At 61.6% G+C, this 21,742-nt stretch overlaps 1 protein-coding gene across 1 annotated transcript; it reads right to left on the reverse strand.

The window, feature by feature from the left end:
• Positions 1-3,604: 3,604 nt before the first annotated feature.
• PSMF1 (proteasome inhibitor subunit 1) lies at positions 3,605-9,774 on the reverse strand. The gene is made up of 7 exons (XM_032198632.1): positions 9,635-9,774; positions 8,768-8,920; positions 8,224-8,306; positions 7,556-7,741; positions 6,659-6,712; positions 4,821-4,979; positions 3,605-4,682 (listed from the first exon to the last, which is right to left on the reverse strand). Exons 1-7 carry the CDS (start codon positions 9,761-9,763, stop codon positions 4,631-4,633), a joined length of 816 nt encoding a protein of 271 aa, XP_032054523.1. The 5' UTR covers positions 9,764-9,774; the 3' UTR covers positions 3,605-4,630.
• Positions 9,775-21,742: the final 11,968 nt, after the last annotated feature.

The raw sequence follows: 21,742 nt of genomic DNA on the forward strand, positions 1-21,742 counted from the left end.
CCGAGCACGCCTCGATCGCTGCACCGTGGCCGGGTTGGCGTTGCTGGCCCTGGGGGGGCTCCTGCTCGCCGCCCTCCTGCTGGCCGCCGCCGCCGCTCGCCGCCGAGCCCGAGCCGCTCGCCGCGCCGGGGGCACCTACGGCTCGGTGCGCCTGAGGATGCGCAGGGTGTCGGCCGAGGGGGCTCAGGCACTGCTGGAGAGCCAGCTCAGCCCCCCGCCACAGCCCCCCGAGGGGCCGGGCTCGTAGCCCCGCGCCTCCCCGGGGCCCCCCGAGCCGCCGGCAGAAGCGGGGCTCCCCCCGCAGCGCCTCGGGACCCGTGCTGTCACAGCCCGGTGAGGCTTCGGGCACCCTCCTGGCTGCCTCGACCCCTTCTGGGGTGGGGGTCCCGGCCGGCAGCAGCGGGGTGACACGGCTTGGGGACACGCCGCTCGCCAACACAGCCCCTGCCACCAGCACCGGGACGATGGCACCACCAAGACACCCGTGGGACGCCCACGCCACGGTCGGGCATGGACACGAGGCCGAGCTCCCCGTGGCAGCAGCAGCCGGCTCCTTCCCGACAGCCAGGGCTGCTCCTCGCCGGGCCGTAGCGCCAAATCCTCTGCCAGCAGTGACCTTTTTTAGCAATAGTTTCTTTTAAAACTGTGGCGTGGAGGTGGCACTCACACCGCTCTGGGGACAGCCAGCGTGACCGATATCCGCGTGGCAGCAGCCAGCTCCCGCCAGCCCCCTGCCTCTGCGCACCCCCAGCCCCACTGCGGAGAGCGGGGCGAAGGCTGGGACCCCGCTCCCACCAGCAACCCCACAACGGCCCCAAAACCCATGGTGCTCTTGTCTGGGAGAGAGAGGATAACGCTCGGCGCCTCGGAGCAACGTGGTGCTTCTTCTCCTGGTTTCCAGAAGCAGCTGTGCCCCGCCGGGTGCCCGAGCCTTTGTGCTGCTCGCCGGAGCCATTGTCTGCGGCGTGAAGGCAAAAATTGCATCTCGGGAATTAAACGTGAAGCCTCATTAAAGCACAGCATCCTGTGGGAAGAGAAATCGGTACGAGCGGGGTGCTGAGAAAGGGAAAGAATCATGCCATAGGAAAATGCAGCCCCACAAAAGGTGGCATTTGTCATGAACTGCCGCCGGTTTTTAATCCAGCCCGTAAATCACTTGCTTCAAATGTTTCCACGTGGAGACAAATCCCTCCAGACAGCCCGACACAAGAGGAAAGTCATTTTTACATGCGGTGCCACTGCCAGGGTCTGACTGTGGTCGGGGGCTTCCAGAGCATCCCCCCCGATGGCTGGGGGCAGCCCGCAGCCCGTGGCCCCCTTCTCATCCTCTGCCCAGCATTTGTCCTCCAGCCTTCACGTGCTGCTTCCTCCTGTTGCTGTGTCCCCCTCCCTGTCACCGTGTCACCTGTCCGTGCTCTGTATTTATTGTAGGGTCTCGGGAATTAGCCCTGGATGGCTTCATGTAGGCACTTCATGTCACACAAGTGCCCGGGCCCCTTTCCCTGGGCTCCAGCAGCGGCTGGAGCAGAACACGGCTGCCCTGAGCCAGGCACAACCACACATCACATCCCCGTGTGCCCTGGGGGGAGAAAACCTGCTGGGTCTGGGTGCACAAAAAGGGTCGGGGGGCAGATGCCACCGAGGGTGTCACCGAGGTTTGGTCCCAGCGCCAGGGCAGGGGGGTTCCCGTGGGTGCCCCAGGGTTGGGGGCTGCGAGGATGCCCCCGGGGGAGGTTTGGTCACTTTGAATAAGGAGTAAGGGGTCTTCACGGGATGAGAGGCTGAACCTGTTGGAGGTTCTGCTGGACTCCTGCGTTGTGTGAGCACAGAAATCCTCCTCGCTATTCCGGGGGGGCTGCCCAGGAGGCTGGACTGGAAGGAGGCTGCCACTGCTGCGCAGCGCCGTGCTGTCCCTTAACTGGGCCTGGAGGGCTGGGGGAAAACCCTCGCGACTGAAACATAAAATATTTAAGGTGAACAAAGCGTGTCGAGGAAGGAATGCCATTAAAGAGCCTCCCCCAGCGAGATCTCTAGGACTGGAGAGTGATTTGGCACCGGGGCGGTGGTGGGGACCCCATCGCGCGCGGCGGGAGGCTGGTGGCAACGAGCTGCTGTAGCGGGAGCTGCTTTGTTTTCCCGTCTGTGTAACATCCCCTGGTTCCTCCTCCCTCACACCGTCCTCGGGGCACGCAGGATGCCGGGGACAGAGCATGGCTGCAGGGTAATTAGCAGCGCCGAGGGCTCTGCGTTGGGGAGCGTGCAGCGCAGGTGCTGCGGGCTGGGCGGGACGGCAGATGGCCTGAAGGGCTCTCCAGGGACGGCAAGCCATGGCCAATAACCCAGCCTCTTTCTTCAAACCTGACGTGGAAGCACCTCCTCGGCGCCCTGGCGAGGAGGGAGAGCTGGGGCCGTGCCAGCATCGCACACTCCAGCCCCCGATGCTCTTTACAGCCCTCTGTAAAATTCACCCGAGGCGCGTTAGCCACCTCCGCCGTATGGTGGGAGCTGAGCTGAGCGGGCTGCAGTTGTTCTCCTGCCCCATTTCTTTGTCCTGCATCTCCCTCCACCTCTCCTCTCTGGAGCACGGGCAGCAGAGCCCCCAAAATCCCCGAGGCTGAGGCATGAGCCTGCACCCACCCCGGCTCAACGCAGGGCGCTCGCCCTCTCCTCAAAGCCTCTCCTCTCCCACCTGCTCCCCCTCAGCTGCACGGCCCCACGAACCCGCTGGGGTTAAGTGCTGCAGACAAAAGATTGTTTATCAGGACCCGACGCAGCCTCTCCCCGGAGCTGGCTCGTTTTAATTAGCCCCCATCAAAGCAGGCTGTGTCTCTCCCTCCTGAAAGGTTGCAGCGCATGATTAATGCAGGCGGCGGAAAGCAGCCGCCTCCCGCAGAGGGGGAGCCCCTCTGATAAGGCCACAGCCGCAGCACCGAGCATCTCGGCCCCCCCACAACAAGGTTGGGGCTCCTTCTCCTGGAGGGGAAGCTGTGGGCAGGCTCAGGCTGCTCCAGGAGCTGGGAGAACAGCAGGGACACAGCAGGGACGCAGCAGCTCCTGCTGATGTGAGCCCTGGGGAGACGCAGGGGATGCTCCGGCTCCCCCAGTGCCAAATTTCTGCAGCCGGTCCCTCCCCGCTCCCACCTGCACACAGCCCCGGGGTCGAAAACGCTGCAACTGAGCTGAAATCAGCTGTGTTTGGAGGCAAAGGCAGTTTAAAAGGCAAAGCCTTTGGGGGAAAAGGGAGAGACAGAGGGGAGCACTCCCCCGTTTTTATTTATGCCTCTGCAGCTGCACGCAGCGCAACAACGGCGTTCAATACCCCGGAGAGCCAATTACCACCAGGAGAGCAGCCGGAACGAGGGCTGGGCCGTTCTCCACTTAATTTACTAAATACAGTCTACTCGTCTCGGAAAAATGCTGCTGCTCAGGGGAAGGAACAAAGCGGGCTCCCAGTGTGAGCCCAGCACCCCAGGGAGAGCAGGCACAGCTGGGGCAGAGCTCCCGGGGTGCCTTTGGGGCTCCTCTTCTCATGGGGGGGAAAAGGGGGAAAGGGGAAGGCCAGCTGGGGCAGAGGGGTGACCCCTCAGCAAGTGCTAACACAACATGGTCGTCAGGTTTTTATTTCAAACTCCAACATCCTTCCAAGAAACCAAACCACGAGAACAAATCATGAACCCAGTAAACGGCAGCCCCCGAACTACCCGACACGGGGCGGGCTCTGGAAAGAGCTGCGGATCCCGAGCCGTGCAGACCTCACCCTTCCTCCCCGCGCTGTCTGGTGAGGGGCAGCAGAGTCCATCCAAGCAGAACAGCACCAGCCTCACACCACGGGACTGACAGCAGGGAATGGTGTTCCTGTACAGCCCTGCAGCAGAGCAAATCCCAAATCCTTCAGCTCCGCCAGGCCCAGACAGCTAACGCTGGTCCCGGTGGCCACGCCAGCACCAAACCTCCTCCTTGCCACGGTGCCAAACGGGCACCCTCCATGCTGCCTGCCTGCAGGTTTGATGTGCAGCTCTGGGACTGAAGGACAGCGTGGCTGCAGGGCCAGGAATCCCACCTCTCTCTCTCTTCTCATGCACATGAACAGCTTGGTGTTGGTGGCCTTCACATCCAGCGGGCACGGCCATGCAAAGCTGACGACACAGAGACCCCCTGGGACAGGCTTTAGCTCTTCTTGATGATCAGCTCTTTGCTCGGATAAAAAGCATGAGAAAAAACACCTCTGCACGGGGAACCTGCTCCCTCCCCAGCACCACCTGCACGTGTTACCCCAGCAGCGAAAGTGATGCCACCCCAAAAGAAACAGAGGAGGGAACCTGACAGCCCGGGGCTGCTCTCAGCACTCCCCACTGCTCCCCACGCTGCCCACATCTTCTGTGTGCCCACAGCTGGGTACCCTCGGAGGAGCACAGAAAGAAATAAACCTACTGCCCCCTCTTCTGTTCTGCACATATGGAAACCTTTATGGCCGGTCTGAAGCCCGGGAACGTGGCCCCGAGTGAGGAGAGGAAAAACGCTGCTGAAAAGATCAAAGTCCACCAAAGAGGGAAGCGAAGAGGGGAAAGTGCTCCTGCTCCCCGGGAGACCGCTCGGGCTGCAGCCAGCTGAGAAACCACTCGGTGAGTCCTCACATGAACATGTCGTCGTAGCCCGGAGGGGGGAGGTGGTCGGGATCCGGCCTGGAAAGGAATTGGGAGCAGAGTCAGAGCAGGAGCAAGAGCACAACCCTGGGAGGAGGAGGAGGTGGAGGAGAGGGCAGACTGCAGAGAGCATGATGAGGAACTGCAGTGGCTGCCCAGGTGTCAGCAGGCACCTACCTGCCCCTGCCAGCCCCCACGGGGCCAAAGGGGTCGAATCTGGCTCCTGGGGGGACTGCTCCTGGGGGAAGGCGGCTGGGCAGACCTGTCGACGGGTCAATGCCCGGCTGCCGGAACCCAGACCGGAGAGGATCGACGATCATTCCCCCGCTCCGACCTCTGGGGAGAGGAAAGGCAGAGAGGGAGATGAGCTGAACGAAGAGCAAAGCGCTCCTCCTGCGGCCCTGCCCACGCTGTGCCACGAGCAGTGCTCAGGGGCAGACCCGGGATGCGAACCCAAACTCAGCATCACGCCAAGGTGGAGGCTTGCACACAAGCCCAAGCCGGAGCAGCAGAAAGCACCAGGTCCAAGGCAGCACTGTGCCAGCGACCCCTCATGGAAACATGCAGAGGGAAGAAAAAGTGCGTGCCTGCCTGCCAAAATAAACGCTCGGCTTTCCCTGCGTGTCCCCCAGCTGCTGCGAGAGGGGGCTGCAGCCGTGGAGGGGCAGCTTCCCTCTTCCCCCAGCTCCTTCGAGGAGCGTCAGGGCAGTGACAGCGGCTGAGGAGTCCCCGAGGAGCTGCTGGCCCTTGTGCAGCGCTGCAAGGGCTCGCAGAGCCATCCGGGGCTGCCGCCAGCCTCTCCAGAGCTCTGCCTGGAAGTCATTTGCTGACCACGGCGGCTCCTCGGAGCTGCCCCACGCTGCGAGCGCCATTCCTCATAGGCGGCTTTGTGCAAACTCAGCTGGAGCCTCTGGACACCGCTGCCATCATACAAGTCATTAACAACTGCGCTAATGAGTTCCATTACGCCAGGCTGGCTGCCCAGAGAGCCCCGGGACAGCCAGGCCCCACGAGCATATGCCTGGGAGTCTGGGTCTCCAGCCCCAGCGCTGGCAGGTGTCAGCACACAAATCTGCTTCCATTTACCGTCTTTTTTGTCCTTTTACAGAGAAACTTCTGATGAAGGGCTGGAGGCGGCGAGAGAACGGGGTCCCCCCCCCCACAACTGAACCCCCTCTCCTCATGCTATCGGGTTTCCTTCCAGCCACCCAGGCTCCGGGCCTCTCCCTCCAGCAGGGCAGGATGTTTCGAGCTGGCCCTTTTCTAGCCAAACCCGCGGAGAACCGAGTCTTGCAAGAGGGGAAAAAATGCGATCCCCACAGGAGCGTGGTTCCAGAGAGGACTCCCCTGGGCTGCAGGGCACTTTGCAACAATTCCAAGGCCTGTTTTCTGTCTGAGGCTGTGCTTTTAACTGGATTGACGGATGACAGGTTCTCCTCGCCCACCCAAACCAAAGAGCCAGAGAGGGATCTGTGAAGACGAGTCCCCCAGACAGCCTGGGTGGAAGCAGGGCTTCCTCCAGCATCCCTGCTCTCGAGTGCCTCAGAAGAGCCTGGAGGCTCCCAAGCAGGACTCGGCAATCTGTGGATTTAAGCCTCCCCTTCTCCAGACTGCTGGGCTGTAGACGCAGCAGCTGGTAACATTTTGAATTAGAGGCTTACATCCACTTAACGACGTATTCAGCTTTGATTTACTGAAGGAATTAGTGCATGGTAAATGAATACAGGCTGATTATTAAACAGACGCAGATTGCAACCTATCATCTATGCAAGCGACGGGATCCTGTTACGATATTAGAACCACATTGAGGTTTAGGAACCGTCCGTCCAACCGCTGTGCGCTGAGGAACCGTCCTGCTGCCGCCCGCCCTCGGAGACGCTTCGCGGGATGCCTGAGCCAGGCGGACCCCGGCTGTCTGAGGAGCAGCCCCAACCTCCCCACCCTTCCCCAGGGCAGAGCAGGGGACGCTCCTCTTCTCAGGCACGCGAAGCACCGCTTCTCCCAGCCACACTCACCCGAAAGGGTCCAGGTCTTCCCCACCGACAGCAAAGGGGTTCAGGGGGCGAGGCCTGAAACAGAGCACAGAGTGAGCGAGGAGGTCGGCGAGGGGCTGACCGGCCCCACGGAGCCACCAGGAGCGAGCAGGCAGCGTGTTTGGTGCTGCTGTGTGCTTACGGGAGCCTTCCCGACAGCAAGAGCAGCAGCTCTGCACGGCAGGACCCAAAAAGTCTTGGGACCCGTGGGACCGAGCGGGCTCTGGGAGCCGCTCCGTGCCCAGACACAGCAATTCCCTGCTCCAGGGTGCAGCCGGGTGGGGATGTCGGTGCGCACGGCAGGCTCGCGGGAAGCTTGCAGAGATGAAGGGAGCCCTGCTGCTCCCACCGCTCCGGGCTGCAGCTGTGGATGCTGGCAGTTTCCATGCCAGGGGCTCCCCGAGCAGTGCCAGGCTCTCCAGCGCGTCCCAGGCAGCCACACAATGACAGTCCCGCTTCCAGGAGCGTGGAGGTTTTGGGGTGGCGAGCCTGCAGCCAGCTGTCACAACTCCTTGCCAGCAGTATGTGCCAATAACGCGGTTTCAGAGCCATGCCCAGCTCCAGCCTGTCTGCCCACGGGCGTGTGGGGCCTCCCCAAGGAGCAGCTTGCACCCTGAGCACCAGCAGACAGCAGCGGGGCCGAAGAAACAAGAGGTGCCGTACAGGGCAGAAGCCACAGCCGGCTCCCTAGGGACAGCGGAGCCACCGCAGCGTCTCTGACTTGCAGCCAGAAGGGATTACAGCTTGTGAGGGAAGAGAGGGGGGAACCTGCCCAGCACACACGAGGCATGGCTGGGCACAAAGGGGCCAAGGAGGGGTGATGGAGTGGGTTGTGTGTGTCCCCTGTCCTCAGCTTTGCCAGAGGAAAGAGGCACTCACCAGAACGGCGCTCTCGTGCCTGCAGGCTGCCGAGGAGGGGCCATGAGGGGGTCGTAATCCTTGGGCAAGACAGGGTCCTCCTTCTCTGCCTCGGGCTCCTTCTTCTCCTTTTCTGCAGGGCCCCCGAGGGGGGTGATGATACCCGAAGCGATCTTTGCCCTCAGCTCCTCCATGTTCTTGTACACCCTGCAGGGATGAGAGGGGAGGCAGTGGGATGGGGACGCCACGGCACCCCGGGGTGAGGGTGCTGGACGGGCTGCGAGGGGAGAGGTGAGGGGATGGACATGCCCAAAGCGTCCCTGGCACAAAACGTGCCCCCAGCTGGCAGCACAGAGGGGATGGGAAGGGGCAACAGCACACGGCAGCTCTGAGGCCCCAGCCCCATTTGAGAGGGCGGAGGTGCCTCCCCCCAGCACAGACAGGCAGGCAGTGCTCTGGAAATAAAAGCTCCAGGCTGGCCACAGCTCGTTCACGGGTGGCGTGGCTGTCCCCTGGGCTATGATCAGGACCCCACTGCCTCCTGAATCTCTCTTGCTCTGCCTCTGGATTTGTACAGGACAGAAAAGTCCTCCAGGCTCTTCCCAGCCTGGTCTCTGATTCCATCGGCCCCCCTCCCTACGCTGCTGGGACTTTTTCTCCTGCAGAAAATGCCAGGGAACTGCGATTACTTGTGGAAATCATCCAGGTGCTCTGGGTTGATGTAGTCGGCCACCGCCAAGGTCACATCTGCCACCTTCTGAGAAGTGCGATCCTGGCAAGAGACAGGGGAAGGAAGGTGTCAGCAGCCAGGCAAAGCTGGGCCTAGGGCAGGGAGCAGGCACAGCCACAGAGAGGGGCTCAGGACATGAGGAATGAGCTCGCCTGTTTCCTGCCTGTGTCCTGGTGCAGTGCCTGAATCGCAGAAGCAAACAAACTGCAGCGTACAGCAAGGCTCTCCCTGCTCGCTCCCCCAGCCCGGAATGCAAAGGTGAAAGACCAAAATCTCACGGCACAGCCAGAGACAAGAAGCTGTGCCATGGGGCAAAAATATCCTGGGCAGGTGCTGGTTGGGAAATGGTCTGCAAACACATCCCCAGTTGGAAAAGGGACGCAAAAGGGGCAACTCCCAGGCCAGAGTCAGTCCCTGCCCATGGTGGGGGAGGTGGAATTAGATGATCTTTAAGGTCCCTACCACACCCGCCAATTCCCGCAGCGAGCAGCCCGGGTACTCACCATGACATTAACGATCATACTGTCCTCCACCATGATGGCCTTAAGCAGCAGCTCACGGGCATCGTCTGTGGATTTGTAGCGCAGCGTGTACACCTCCTTGTTGGCTTCCCAGCCAGCGGGCAGCAGCTCCGACTTTCGTTCATCAGGACGTGGCTACAACAGGACAGACGTGCTGCTGAGACCCTGCCCACCAGGTAGAACAGAAGGGGGCACAGAAGCAACAAAGTCCCGGACCGGTGGATGATGCTTTTTGTCTCCTGGCACCCTGCAGCTCCCCAGCGTTTCGTGGCTGTCACCTTATTTGTCCCAGCCCCACAGCAAAGCAGCTGGAGGATGGCACTGCCCCAAACTGTCCCCTCCCGAGGTAGTGGGGGGCTTCTCTGCCAAACCAGTGCCACTGCCCCCCGTACCACATCAGGTGCCCCCAAAACCAGGCTCCTGACCCCATATCCCCCTCCTCAGCAATATTCCTCCCCCCCCAGCACCACACTGTCCCCTTCCCTGGCCTCCCACTGGGACCCCCCCAACCCAAACCCAACAGCAAACCCCTCCAGCCCCGTTCCCCACCCCAACACTACACCAAACCCCCAATGGGGTCCCCACCACCACCCCAACCCCTCACTGTACCCCCCACCACCAGGACACCCCCCAACAACACCCGGCAGCCTCCCCCCTCGACTCCCAAAGCTCCAGACCCCTCCGGTACCCGCACCCCCCAGCGCCCTCCCCGACCGCGGCGGCCGGCCAGGGCCGAGCGTGGGCGGGGAGCGGCGCTAGGAAAGTCCGAGGCTCGGCGGGGCCTAGCGGGGCCTAGCGCAGCGGTCGGCCGGGAACGGGAGGCCCGGCCCGGCCATGCCCGACCCGTACCTGCTCCCCGGCACCGAGGCAGCGGTAGCCGTGCCGAACCAGCTCCCAATGGAGGCCGCAGAGCAGCGCATCTTGCGGCCGGGACACGGCGGCCCGGGCCGAGGCGTACAGCGCCTCCAGCCCCGCCATGGCCGCACCGAGGAGGCGCGGCCGGGCCGGGCCCCCGCCCTCCGCCGGGCCGGGCCGGGGCTGAGATCCCCGGGGAGAGCCCGAATCGGGTCGGGGAGAGTCAAAGCGGGCCGGGCCGAGCCTCACTAGGGGGCCCCCGTCCCCTGCTTTAAGCCCCGGGGCTGGGGTGAAGTGGAAGCCGCAGGGAGCGAAGGGCAGCGGTGCTCCAGGGCCGGCCCCCTCGCTGGGGGATCACGGCGTGGTTTGGGCTGGAAAGGGGGCAGACGTTGTTAATTATTAAGATTAATATTGTTAAGACCGCCCCTGCCGTGATCAGGGGCTCCTGCCCCTCTGGCGGTGTGCAAAACTCCCTCCGACCAGACTGTGAGCCCTTCAGGATCCACAGCTGCCCTGTTCCAGCATCTCACCCCCTTCAGAGAGTAGTTTCTTCCATATACCCAACCTAAATCTGCCCTCTTTTGCATCAAAACCCCTTGTCCTGTTACTGCAGGACCTGGTAAAGTCTTGCTCTCTCTTCCGTACATGCCCCCTCTGTATGTTGGAAGGCTGCAATAACGTCAGCCTGGAGACCGCTCATCTCCTGGCCAAACAACCCCAACTCTTGTCACTCTTTTCTCCATGTTCATGGCCTCCTCCAGACCTCCTCTATCAGGTCCGTGTGTGTCTTGTACTGGGACCCCGAGCTGGATGTAGTACTCCAGGTGGAAAGCGGAGCAGAGGAGGATCACCTCCCTCGACCTGCTGGCCAGGTTCCTTGTGATGCAGCCCAAAACACAGCTGGCTTTTTGGCCTACAAGTGCACACTGCTGCCTCATAACCAATTTTTCACCCATCGGTAGCTCAAAGTCCCTCTTTGCAGGGCTGCTCTCAGATTGCAGGGAGGCTAGGGTTTTTATTCCCTGAAAAAAATTAACACTTCTGCATGCCAGGTCTGTGTCACTGCCTCTCCAGGCTGCGGACGTGGCAGGGCTCCAAGGGGGCTCCATGTGGTGGCACCAGCCTCACCGCCTGCTGTGAGCAAGAGGTGCCCAAAGCAGCCACGTGGTTGGGAATTTTGCCTTGTTCCTGCTCCCTAACCCCGGACTCTTCCTCACCAAGGATCAGCCTGTGACCAAAACATTTGCTGATCCAGTTATTAAAAATCTGGAAGAACCTGTGGCTGTGCTCACGTGCACGTCCCTATTATTTCCCTTGGCACCCAAAGGGACCAAAAGTGCAATCAGCTAGTGACAATGTTATTCTGGTTCTTTCCACATCTCCTTTCCCTGTTTATAACACTTGAGTTCTCCTTAAAGTTGCCACTGAGCTGTAGTCAGGGGCTCTGTTTCCTGGCCCCGCTGTGGCCTGGGGCTGGAGCCGGTGTCTCTGGCGTGTCCTCGATGCGGGTGGCAGGAGGCTGGGGCTGGAGCGGTCCTGGATGAAGCAGCCTCATGCCAGGGAAAGCCATCATCTGCTGCTTTCCCAATCTGAGATCTAGCTCCTTTGGGGATGCTCTGATTCATCTTGACTTCATTATGCGTCTATTAATTAACTCACACTGTCCGCTCTTTCCATTTCCCCCTCAAGAAGTCACTGAAGCTGAACAATTGACCACAGACCGTCCTCACTGCTCAGCGCTGCCCGTTCCCGTGAATCATTTCCCCGGTGGCTGTGGAAATGTTGCACCTCTTGCTAATGCCCCCGTCAATCCCGGCTCCTCAGAGGACACCCATGGCATGGAAGCCAAGAGAGCCGAGCTGGCCAGGTGGGAACGGGCAGGAAATTAGCACCGATTTCCATGGAGCCAGGGCTTCGCAATAGGAATGTGGGACTCAGCTCCTGCTTTGCTCATTTGTGAGGTGATGGGGGGAGTGTGGGGAACAGGATGTGTGTTGTGGGGCTGTCAGACTCATATGGTCCCGGTGCCTGTTGGGCAGGAGCTGCAGGAGCTGCGGGAGCCCTGTCCTGAGCCCTGCAGAGCCTCACGGGGTGGTGGGTGCAATGGACTGGGTGCCAAGCCAGCCATGGGGACATGGGGACACAGGGACACGGGCTCGGTGCAGCTGGACCTCGCTGCCCATTGCTCTGGGAATGGGGTCTGGAGGGTGGGCAGCTCCTGGGGGCTCAGGGCTCTCCTGGGCAGGCTGAATCCTTCTGGGGGTGGCTTGAGCAATGCAGTCGCACGGATGTGTCTGCTTCATCTGATCGGGATTCGATGAGAACACCAGGAAATGCTGGAGCTGGGGCTTTTCCATTGCGGGGCCTGTGATTCACGGCCAGGATGGGGACCTGGAGCTGCCTGCAAGTCCCCAGGTTGGTGCCTCTGTGCTGATGGAGGCCAGCTGGGCACGTGCAGACATTAAGAGACTTTCTGGCTCCGTTTTGTCCAGCAGATCCTCCAGCGGGGATGAAGGCTGAGATCCTCTCCACCCTCACACCAACCTGGGGCACGGCCTCCTGCATCCCCACGGGTGCCAGCTGTGCTGGACCACACACTAGGGGTGACTGGGGGTGTCCTGGGGAGCTGCAGGAGCAAGGCTGAGACCCCCAAGCAGCCCTCTGATGGGGTACAGCAGGATGCCCTCCGTGCATCCCCTCCCCAGGGCTGCATCCCCCATGCCTGGGGCTGCCCTAAATCAGAGCTGCCCCTGCCGAGCCCATGGTGCCAGTCCCCCCTCGTCCCTCCTTTGCCCCAGCTCCTGGCTCACTGCAGCTCGCTGATGATGAAAACCTCTGGCCACATGAAAGCAGCTCCCCTAACGCCGGTCTCGCAGCCTGCAAGCTACGTGGGAGGCAGCGGACAGCACAGCCTGGGCCGGGATGCGGCAGCCAAGTCATTAATGAGGTGACGAGGATTGCAGAGCCGGCTCGTTAGTGCTGCGAGGCAAGCGCGTCACGTCGGCCGCCGCAAACGCTGGGGCCGGCGTTGGAGCAGGCGAGGTGGCCGGCGGCTCTGCACCGCATCCTCTTTGTGGGCTGGTGGAGCAGAGCTGGGGGCAGGAGCGATGTGGATTGAGCCACGGGAAGCCCCCGGAGCAGCCAGCGCCCTGCGCACATCACACGTGTTCCTCAGGATCCACCGCTGGATCTGGCAGGAGCCAGTAGCAACCCTTCTGCTCCCGGTGCTGGAAGTGCAGAGGAGCCTCGTGTGCCCCTTCTCCTCCCTCTCTAACCCAGGAGCAGCAGCCACGGGGCCGTGGAGAGCTGCTCTCGGCAGGATCTGGGCCTCGTGGTGGAAGGAGAGGAGGCAGGAGCCGGCCGGGCACCGGCAGGTGGAGGGGATGCATCAGCCGGGGCTCACCTCCGTCACACAAACCACAGCCTCCCCTGACCTTCATACTTTCCCACTGCCTCACTGCTCCCGGTGGATGCGCCCACTGCAATGTCGTAAGGAGGAGGAGAGGAAACCGATTTCCCAATCGCCTGCAGCCCGTGAGCCCTCCGTGCTGGGAAGGGCAGCCAGCACGGCCAGGGCGGCTGGCTCACCGGTGTGCCGTGCCGTGCCGTGCCATGCCGTGCCGTGCCGTGCCATGCTGCACCACGCTGGGCCACGTGCACCAGCCGTGGCACGGGGCCGGGCAGGAGAAGGCAGCGAGGGGCCACGGCCAATTCCTGGCTGAGATTCCTGCGAGCAGCCACGGCGGCTCCGCGGGCGTCGGGAGCTGCTGTCATTTGAGAGCATCGGCCCGCCCTTGGGTCGGCGCGCTGTTTATCCTTTCTGCGGACGGGGAAACCACTGCACATCACCTGGCTGAGGCCGAGCAGGGCTGGGTGCTGGGGGATGGCTCCTGCTGGGTGCCCGCACGCGGCTCCATGCGCACGGAGCCTCCCCGGCAAGCAGCCCGAGGGATGGGATCCCCACTCCTGAGCCTGCTCCACTGTTTGGCCCTCCTCCACGCAGCTCTGCTCAGCCACCCATCACCTCCTGGCATGAGAGGAGCCACCAGAAAGTGGCCAAAATCACCGTGCCAAAGGGCTGAGGATGGGACGGGGCACCGGTGGCTCGTGCTCCTGGAATTAGTTTCGCCCTTCACTTTCTTCCTTCGTTTCCTTGAGAGGGGAGGTAGTCGCTCGGTGAAAATTTGTCCTCCTCTCTGTTTCCCCCAAATTCCAGGGAAAGATGACACCGAGGCAGGAGAAAGGAGCTTTTTCTCTGCGGAAGAAATTCAAACCACATGCGGGCGGGTTCGCCGCAGGAGCAGGAGGAGGGACCAGGCTGCGGGAGAGCAGGCTCTTGACAGCGATGTGAAACGTAAAGTCAATTAGCACTTTCGGGACTCTGAACATGCTCGAGTGCTGCGTTTCAGGCAGGCATAATCCCTGTCTGAGGGATGTTGCCAATAGGCTTTGAAAATAATTAGGAAGCCCAGAGCCCCAGTGCTTCCCAGAAAAGGCTGTTAGCTCTGCGGTGGAAACCTTGCTTGCAGGGAGCGCATCGCGCAAACACAGTCCTGACTCATCAGCTGGAACTGAGCTCGGTTTTCGGGAGGTTAACTGGCTGCAGAGTTATCCCAGATGGGGCTCCTGTGCTCCCTGCGCCTGCCTTAATTCTAGGGATGCCCCACACACCTGAGAGGAGCCGGGGCAGCTTTGTGGGATGTGTGTCGCCCAGAGATACCCGAGGGGCAGCAGGGATGGGGAAACTGAGGCACGGAGCTCTTCCAGCACCTGACCCGGCAGCCTGGAGGGCAGCAGCAACCTCAGCCCCCCCGACACCCCCGCCTGCAGCCCGGGCAGCCGCCGCCGTCCTCCTCCAGCTCTCGGGGGACCTCGGCCATAGATCCGCACGGCTCGGGACAGGCTTTGGAGGAGGAAAACAAGGCCATCAATCACCCTTGCTTCACTGCAGCCCCAGCCCGCAGGCAGGGCCGGCTCCCATTGTGCACAGCCGGGGACCCCCCCGCATCAAAGCGGCCCCGGAGGGCAGCGCCCTGCCTGCCAGCTGCCGCCTGCGCTCCCCGCGCCGCCTCTGCCCCCGCGGCCACGCCGGGCACCGGGGTGCAAAACCAGTGCCTGCTTGGCACGGTGGGGGATGCCCGAGGCCACCTCGCTTGGGGACAGCATCAAAGGCACAGAGGATGCTGCTGGGGAGCAGATCCTGCTATCTGCCCCTTCCCTCTGCCAGGGTGAGGAGGAGGAGGCTGCGGGCAGAGGTGCTGCGTGCGGAGGAAGAGCCAGCCTCGGCCCCGGGCTGCCGTCGAGCTCGTCCCGGAGCGCTTTGGACGCCACGTGAAGGCCCCCGCTCCCCTCAGCAGAGCCTTCCCTTCGCAGTTTCTTCCATGACACACGGTGGTTGCTTCCTGCGGCTCTGCCCGGCGCTGCTGCAGACAGTACATTCGGTTTGGGATGGCGCCTGCAGCTCCCCAGCATTTCTCTCTCCGTCTCAGGCACGCACGGATGGTATGAGGCAGCGTGCTCGGGGAGTATCAGCTTGCCCGCGCCGTGCTCTTGGGCAATCGCTCGCATTTCTTCTGGGGAGCTGGTGGCAAACGGCCCCAGGTGGAAAGGGCCCGCTGGGGGCTCACAGTGGGGTCGGGGTAACCGCACGGGGCACAGGGCACGGCACCCCAACACCCCGAGCGGTGGGTGCAGCAGTGCCACAGCGATTTGGGTGCAAAACCCTAAATATCCCTGATGTCCACATTAGCAAGGGGATGGGGACACCCTGCCCGTGCCCCCCCCAGCAGGAGGGAGCAGCCCCACTGCCCGTGCCCACCGGGTTTCGCCCTCCCCGTGCGCACGGGGAGCTGAGTTTGCAACACCCTGGGACCAAAGCTCGTCCCTCTGCAGCCTGGGGCGCAGGCTCACGCATGGTGTGCAGCAATTGATGTCTTTTTCCAGCTCACTAATTAAGACATAGAATAAAAGTTATTATAATGCGAGGCTGTGTGCTTAAAGGGAAACTTCTCCTCGAGGTGCCAGGTATATTAAAAGAAGGGGGAGAGCAACAGGCGGCGAGGGAGGGCTGTGAGCTGGGAAAAGGGCACGAGACACAGCGGAGACACAGCGGGGATGGGGGATGCAGCACCTGCGTCCCTCACCTGCACAGCACCTCTGGGGACCTCTGGGGACCCCAATGCTGGTGGCTGTGGGGTCCCAGGCACTGGGGGGCAGTGGGTGGCTGTGCCCCGGGCATCGCAGCGAGGCAGGAGGCCCCCTGCTCCTCCGTGTGCCCAGAGCATCCCCTGCGGGGCTGACATCCTGGCACGGCTCATCCCGATCTGTCCCAATTTTCCCTTTTTTTAACTCGTAGGAAACTGCCCCAGCAAGGGGCTGCTGAAGCAGGAGCACTCCTGGCACCACCGACCTCTGGGGACAAGAGGGTCCATGGGGTCTGGGGGTGCTGGGGCTGCAAAAAGCCCCCAGCTCCTGCACCCAGCCCCAAGGGCACGGGGAGCCCCCCGGCAAGGCTGGGGGTAGCCCCCGGCCCCCCCGCCCACCTACACCGGGTGCCTGCAGCATTTTGCACTTACACATGTAAAGCATTAGGATTTGTTTAGAAGCCTTTTATTGTCGTATTTTGTTCTTTATTTCCTACAAATTAAATTTGCTGAGGGATATGTGCGGATTGTGAAATTATTATGAGAATAGTTCCTCTGGGTTTTTTAATTTCCTTTGTATTAAATTTTTTTTTTTACGGGCTTTAAAAGACTATGAAAAATTCACCAAAAAAAAAAAAAAAAAAAAAAGAGGAAAAAAGGAAAAAAAAAAAAAGAAGTAGGCATACCAGGGAGGGAAGGAGAAGCTCCTGGGAAGGTGACCAGGCTGGAGCTGGGAGCAGCCACTGCTGCCACCAGCACCAGCCTCCGTCGTCCCTGTGGGGTTGGCGATGCGTTGGGGCTCGGTGGGACGAATCCGGCAGCCCCAGCACCCGCCGTGGTGGGACCTGCCTCCCCCGGGAGCCCTTTCCACACGACAAAGCCCCAGCTCCCCGAGCTGCAGGGAGCCAGGAGGGCGCCCGGCCGGGCTGCGCCTCCTGGAAGCTCTCCCAAGCCCTTTCGCTGCCGGGGCGCACGGCGGCGGCGGCGGCGGTGGCGCAGCCGTGCCACCCTCCCGGCCCTCGCGTCCCCTTGCTCTGGGTGTTTCCAGCTTATTAAAATCGCAGACACATTTTTCATCTCTTTATTTCTGCGACTGTCATCGTCATTGTTTCGGGCTGGTGCAAATTGGGAACTGGCCGTCCACTGACGCTGCTGCTCCGCTCCAGCCGGCAGCCGCCCTCGCCCCCGGGATGCGCAGAGGGCCCCGCGCCGGAGACAGGGACGGGGACAGGATGGGGACAGGGACTGGGATGGGGACAGGGACAGCACCATCCTCCTGCCACCGCTTCCCTGGGAGCTTCTGAGCCACGGCAGCAGCATCCCTGTGCTTGAGGCACCGGGGATGTGAGCCCCCTTCCCTGATCCCTGCTCCCCGGCCAGAATTGCCACCGTGCGCTTCCCCGCACCAGGAGGGAGGGGATCGTGCTACACCTCCAGCTGGACGGGACGAGCTGGTGGCTAAGGAGGACATCAGGGACTCTCCGTTAATAACGAGGGAAAGGAAGAATTCAGTGAATGCGTAACTTAAATCAGGAGGGAGAAAATGCCAGGTCTGCGCGCAGCCAAATTGTCGGGTTTGGTGGGGAAGGGAAGGGAAGGGAAGGGAAGGGAAGGGAAGGGAAGGGAAGGGAAGGGAAGGGAAGGGAAGGGAAGGGAAGGGAAGGGAAGGGAAGGGAAGGGAAGGGAAGGGAAGGGAAGGGAAGGGAAGGGAAGGCCCAACACCATGTTCCCTCTGACCACCACATCCCTCTGCCCTGCAGACCTCTCCCTGGGCGCTGAGTCCTGCCCAGCTCAGCTCAGCCCCCGGCCCTGCTGGGGAACTTGGCGGAGCTGGTGGGGAGGGCTGCAGGGCAGAGCAGGGCTCAGCTCTTGATCCGTTCTAGGAAAAGAGAGGACGCACCAGGAACTTGCTGAATTTCCTTCTCGAAGCCTTGGCTGAGTGCTGCTGTGTCTCCGCAGTGACGTTCAGACCCTGGTGACGCTGGGGACCGAGTCCCACCCTGCCCACATCATCCTGCCCGGTGTTTCCTCAGGGACAGGGCAGCGCGGGGTGCTCACCACCTGGCTCTGCTCATCCCCAGTGCTGCTGCCACGAGCTCCAGCTTTGGGAAAAAAAAAATGTGCAATCGGAGCACACCCCAGGAGCCTGCTTTGGGGAGCTGGAGCCTTGCCAGGGGTCAGCTGCACCTTTGGGGGTGCCCTGGCCCCGTTTATCACTGGGGTCACAGGGTGGTGGCTCGTTTGGGACCAGGGACCCCAACCATCGCTCTCCCCGCCACGCGCAGGCAAATTCCTTTCTCATGAGCAAGAAATATGAGTTCCCCTTTTTTTTTTTTTTTTTTTTTTGTTCAGGAATAAAATATTTTTTAAAAATGAAATCAAAACCTATTTACTTCTTTGTGGTCTCAGTGGTCTCCAGCCGTGTTTGTTTTCGTCTGGAGCTCAACGCGGTGCTGCCGGGGCGCCTGCAGTCTGTGCACGGCCCCGAAGGGGCGGCGGTGAACCTGGGTGCCCCCGGCCCCGCTGCCCACCCCGTGCCCCCACGGGCAGCCCGGAGGCTTCACCCCACGGGGGTTTGGTGGCAGAGGATGGGAGCGAAGGGTTTTTGCTGTGTGGTCTTCCGAGGGGGGCTCAGATCAGGCAAACAGCATTGTTAAAGAGCAGACAACGTCGGTAACCTCTAATTATCCCCTCTCCTCGCGGGAGGAGGCGTTTTGCACCCGGGGGAGGCCGTGCCACACATCGCCCTTTCATCGCAGTGTGATGATATTTTCCCCCAGCGCTGCTGATTGGAACCAGCCGAGCTCCCGCAGCGCGGCCCTGCTCCGCGCCGCCACCCCGAGACCCCCCAGGGGCACCGCCACCCCCCCCAATGGGACCCCGCTTTGGGGAAGGGCTGACACAGCTGAACCAAAGCACGGCCCCGCATGGAAATGCCCCTGACTTTGCAACGAGGTGGTGTGAGGTTGGTCCCTGTCCCCATTCCATCCCCATCCTCATCCCCAGCCCCATCCCATCCCATCCCCATCCCATCCCATATCCCATATCCCATATCCCATATCCCATATCCCATATCCCATATCCCATATCCCATATCCCATATCCCCATTCCATCCCATATCCCATATCCCCATCCCATCCCATCCCATATCCCATATCCCATATCCCATATCCCCATCCCATCCCCATCCCATCCCATCCCCATCCCCATCCCATCCCATCCCATATCCCATATCCCATATCCCATATCCCATATCCCATATCCCATATCCCATATCCCCATCCCATCCCACCCCATCCCATCCCCATCCCCATCCCCATCCCCATCCCCATCCCCATCCCACCCCATCCCCATCCCCATCCCCATCCCATCCCATCCCCATCCCATCCCATCCCATCCCATCCCCATCCCCATCCCCATCCCCATCCCATCCCATCCCCATCCCCATCCCCATCCCATCCCATATCCCCATCCCATCCCATCCCATCCCATCCCTACCAATTGTCTCAGCCCTGAGCGGTGCCAGGACCCCGTGGCAGCAGGACCTCAGCCCCAGGTTTCCCATAGGTGCCCCAGTGCACCCCAGGGTGCCCAGGTGCGTGCGGGAATGTCGGGAGCTGAACCATCAGATAAATCCTGCTGAGAACTGCGAGGAGAGGCCGGGACACGGGCACAGGGTGACACCATCCCTCTCTGCCACCATCCCCGCTGTCCCCACAGGTGGGGAGCCGTAAATACCCCAAATACCGCGGGGAGGCCGGATGGCACGCTAAGAGCGCCCAGAGTGAGTGCGTGGCAGGGAGGAGGGTGGGGATTTGTGGAAACGTACTCCTCCTGGCAGACATTTTTCCTTCATTTAATCTTTTTTTTTGCTCAGATTCCCAAGCGGAGAATTCTTTCCATCAACTAGAGCTTGCTGGAGCAGCTCCGCTCCCGGAGCACCGTGGGCACCGGGGACCCACCAGGGCTCGTGCCACCGCGTCCCCTCCACGCCTCCCTCCCGTGACACTCGTGGCGAGGCCGGGGACACCCGTGGCCCTGTGCCACCTTCCCGTGCCGTGCCTTGGCCGAGGCGCTCGCCAGCCCCGGCCCTTTCCTCCCCCTGCTGTGGTTTCGGCGTTTCGGGGGCTGGTGACGGCGCTGAGCCTCCGCTGCGCGCCCGGAGAGAGGAGCTGCCCGCAGAGGAACGGCGTTTTAAACAAATCAGGAGTATTAAAGCTAGCTTTGTTTCTATTCCAGCTCCCGAAAATTGAATTTGTTAGTGGCATAAACAGGATATAAAGGGCTGAAAAGGAGAAAAAAAAAAAAAAAAGAGAGAGAGAGTGGGAAGCGCTTTTCTCCGTGGCTTTCCCTGCGATGGAGGAAGCGACCTGTGGGGACCACATCACTCCTGTTCGTTATTAAAATCCCATTCCTAATCGTGAGCAGACCCTGCTGCCCCGCTCCCTTTCTCCTTCCCTTCATTTTGGGTTGGGATTTGGACGCCCCGGTGCCAGCGCAGGGCCGGGGAGGTTCAGCAGGAGCAGTCCCGGTGCCAGCTCTTGGGCTGGGTCCCTCGGTCACCAAAGCCCGCAGCCACCCAGCACCACAGCCCTGCCCCAGGACCTGCAGCACCCTCTGGGCTGAGCCCCCCTTGGCCAAAAAACCTCGGACAGCTTTAGGATGGAGAGCAGGACGGCAGGATGCGGCCACCTGCAGCCCAGCTGCCCAAATGAGCTCTGCTCCCCATTGCACAGGGGCTTTGGTGACATTCCCAGCCCGCTTATCCTTCCTCCCCCATCAGTGGGAGAGGGATCAGTGGTGGATTTATTTATTTTTCCCCCAAAATACGAAGACTGGCTCTACCACTGGCCATGGGGATGCTCAGCCGGATCAGGGCCCTGGGGGGCTGGCTCCATCCAGCGTGCCGGGGCTGCTCCTGCCACTCCGGGTTTTCGTAAAACAAAGGTCTTCCCTTCATGATTTACACACTTTCCTTTTTTTTTTTTTTTTTTTCCTCCCCAAATTCCCGTTGGTTGGTGGTGCTCCCTGACGTCAGCCGCGAGCGGGGCCAACTGCCAGGTGGTAACAATTTTCCTGAACATCGACTAAATATAATTATCACTCTATTTTCACTTCGGAAATATTAAAGCTTGTGTCCCTCCTGTTATTAATTCTGAGAAAAGCCCTTATGGGTCACCGTGACTCACGGTGCCGCCCCGCTGCGCCGTGCCGCCGGCCCCCTCGGGGGTGACGGGCTCGTGTCCCCAAATCCCTGCGGCACCAGCAGCCACCGCGGCCACGGGGAGCAGGGCCAGGGGACGGGGTGTCCACGGGGGGAGGATGGATGAAGGGTTTGGGGACACGAGAGGAGAAACCTGCGTCCCCAGGGAGGATCCAACACCCCAGTTCCCATGGATGGGGCGCAGGACAGCCTGAGGGGGGCTCGGTGAGCTTGGGAACAAGGGACAAGGACCAAGAGGGGACACACCTTGGGGCACGGCAGGGCAGGGGCTGCGTGGGGTCAGCCTGGACTAGCCCCCCAGGGCAGCACCCGGCCCCGTGGCTGGCCATGGGCCGTGCGGTGCGCATCCTTCTGCCAGCGGCACGCGGCCGATCCAAGGGCTGGCTGGTGGCGGGCCCTCAGGACACGCCGTTTCCTTCCAGCTCCCTGCCCAAAAAGCATGGCCAAATTCCTTCGGTTTGGGGCCAGGGCGGGCAGGAGGAGAGGAAGCAGGGAGCCATTCGTGTTGGTCCTGCTACAAATTGGATCCTGCTCCCGGCAGCCTGCGCCGTACTGGGTTTGAGGCTGTGCGCTTCAAGCCGCGGGTGCTCAGTGGGGGAAGCAGCAGCCCCGGTGGCCCCCCCGGTGCTGCCTTTGTGGGGTGGGCTTGTGGGATCTGAGCACCAGCCAAGGCTCTGAGCCCTCATGCACGTTGAGCTGTCAGGGTTTGCCTTCCCTCGGGCACCCACAGGCAG

This window comes from Aythya fuligula, chromosome 16 (assembly GCF_009819795.1).
Source record: "Aythya fuligula isolate bAytFul2 chromosome 16, bAytFul2.pri, whole genome shotgun sequence".
NCBI classification, from domain to species: Eukaryota; Metazoa; Chordata; class Aves; order Anseriformes; family Anatidae; genus Aythya; species Aythya fuligula.

Excerpts from the sequence above, each read along its gene's own strand:
- PSMF1 (XM_032198632.1), bottom strand. The coding sequence starts at position 9,763 with ATGGCGGGGCTGGAGGCGCTGTACGCCTCGGCCCGGGCCGCCGTGTCC. Across the intron at positions 8,921-9,634 it reads GCCTCGGTGCCGGGGAGCAG|CCACGTCCTGATGAACGAAA; the intron begins GTACGGGTCGGG and ends GTCCTGTTGTAG. Across the intron at positions 6,713-7,555 it reads GGCACGAGAGCGCCGTTCTG|GCCTCGCCCCCTGAACCCCT; the intron begins GTGAGTGCCTCT and ends GCTCTGTTTCAG.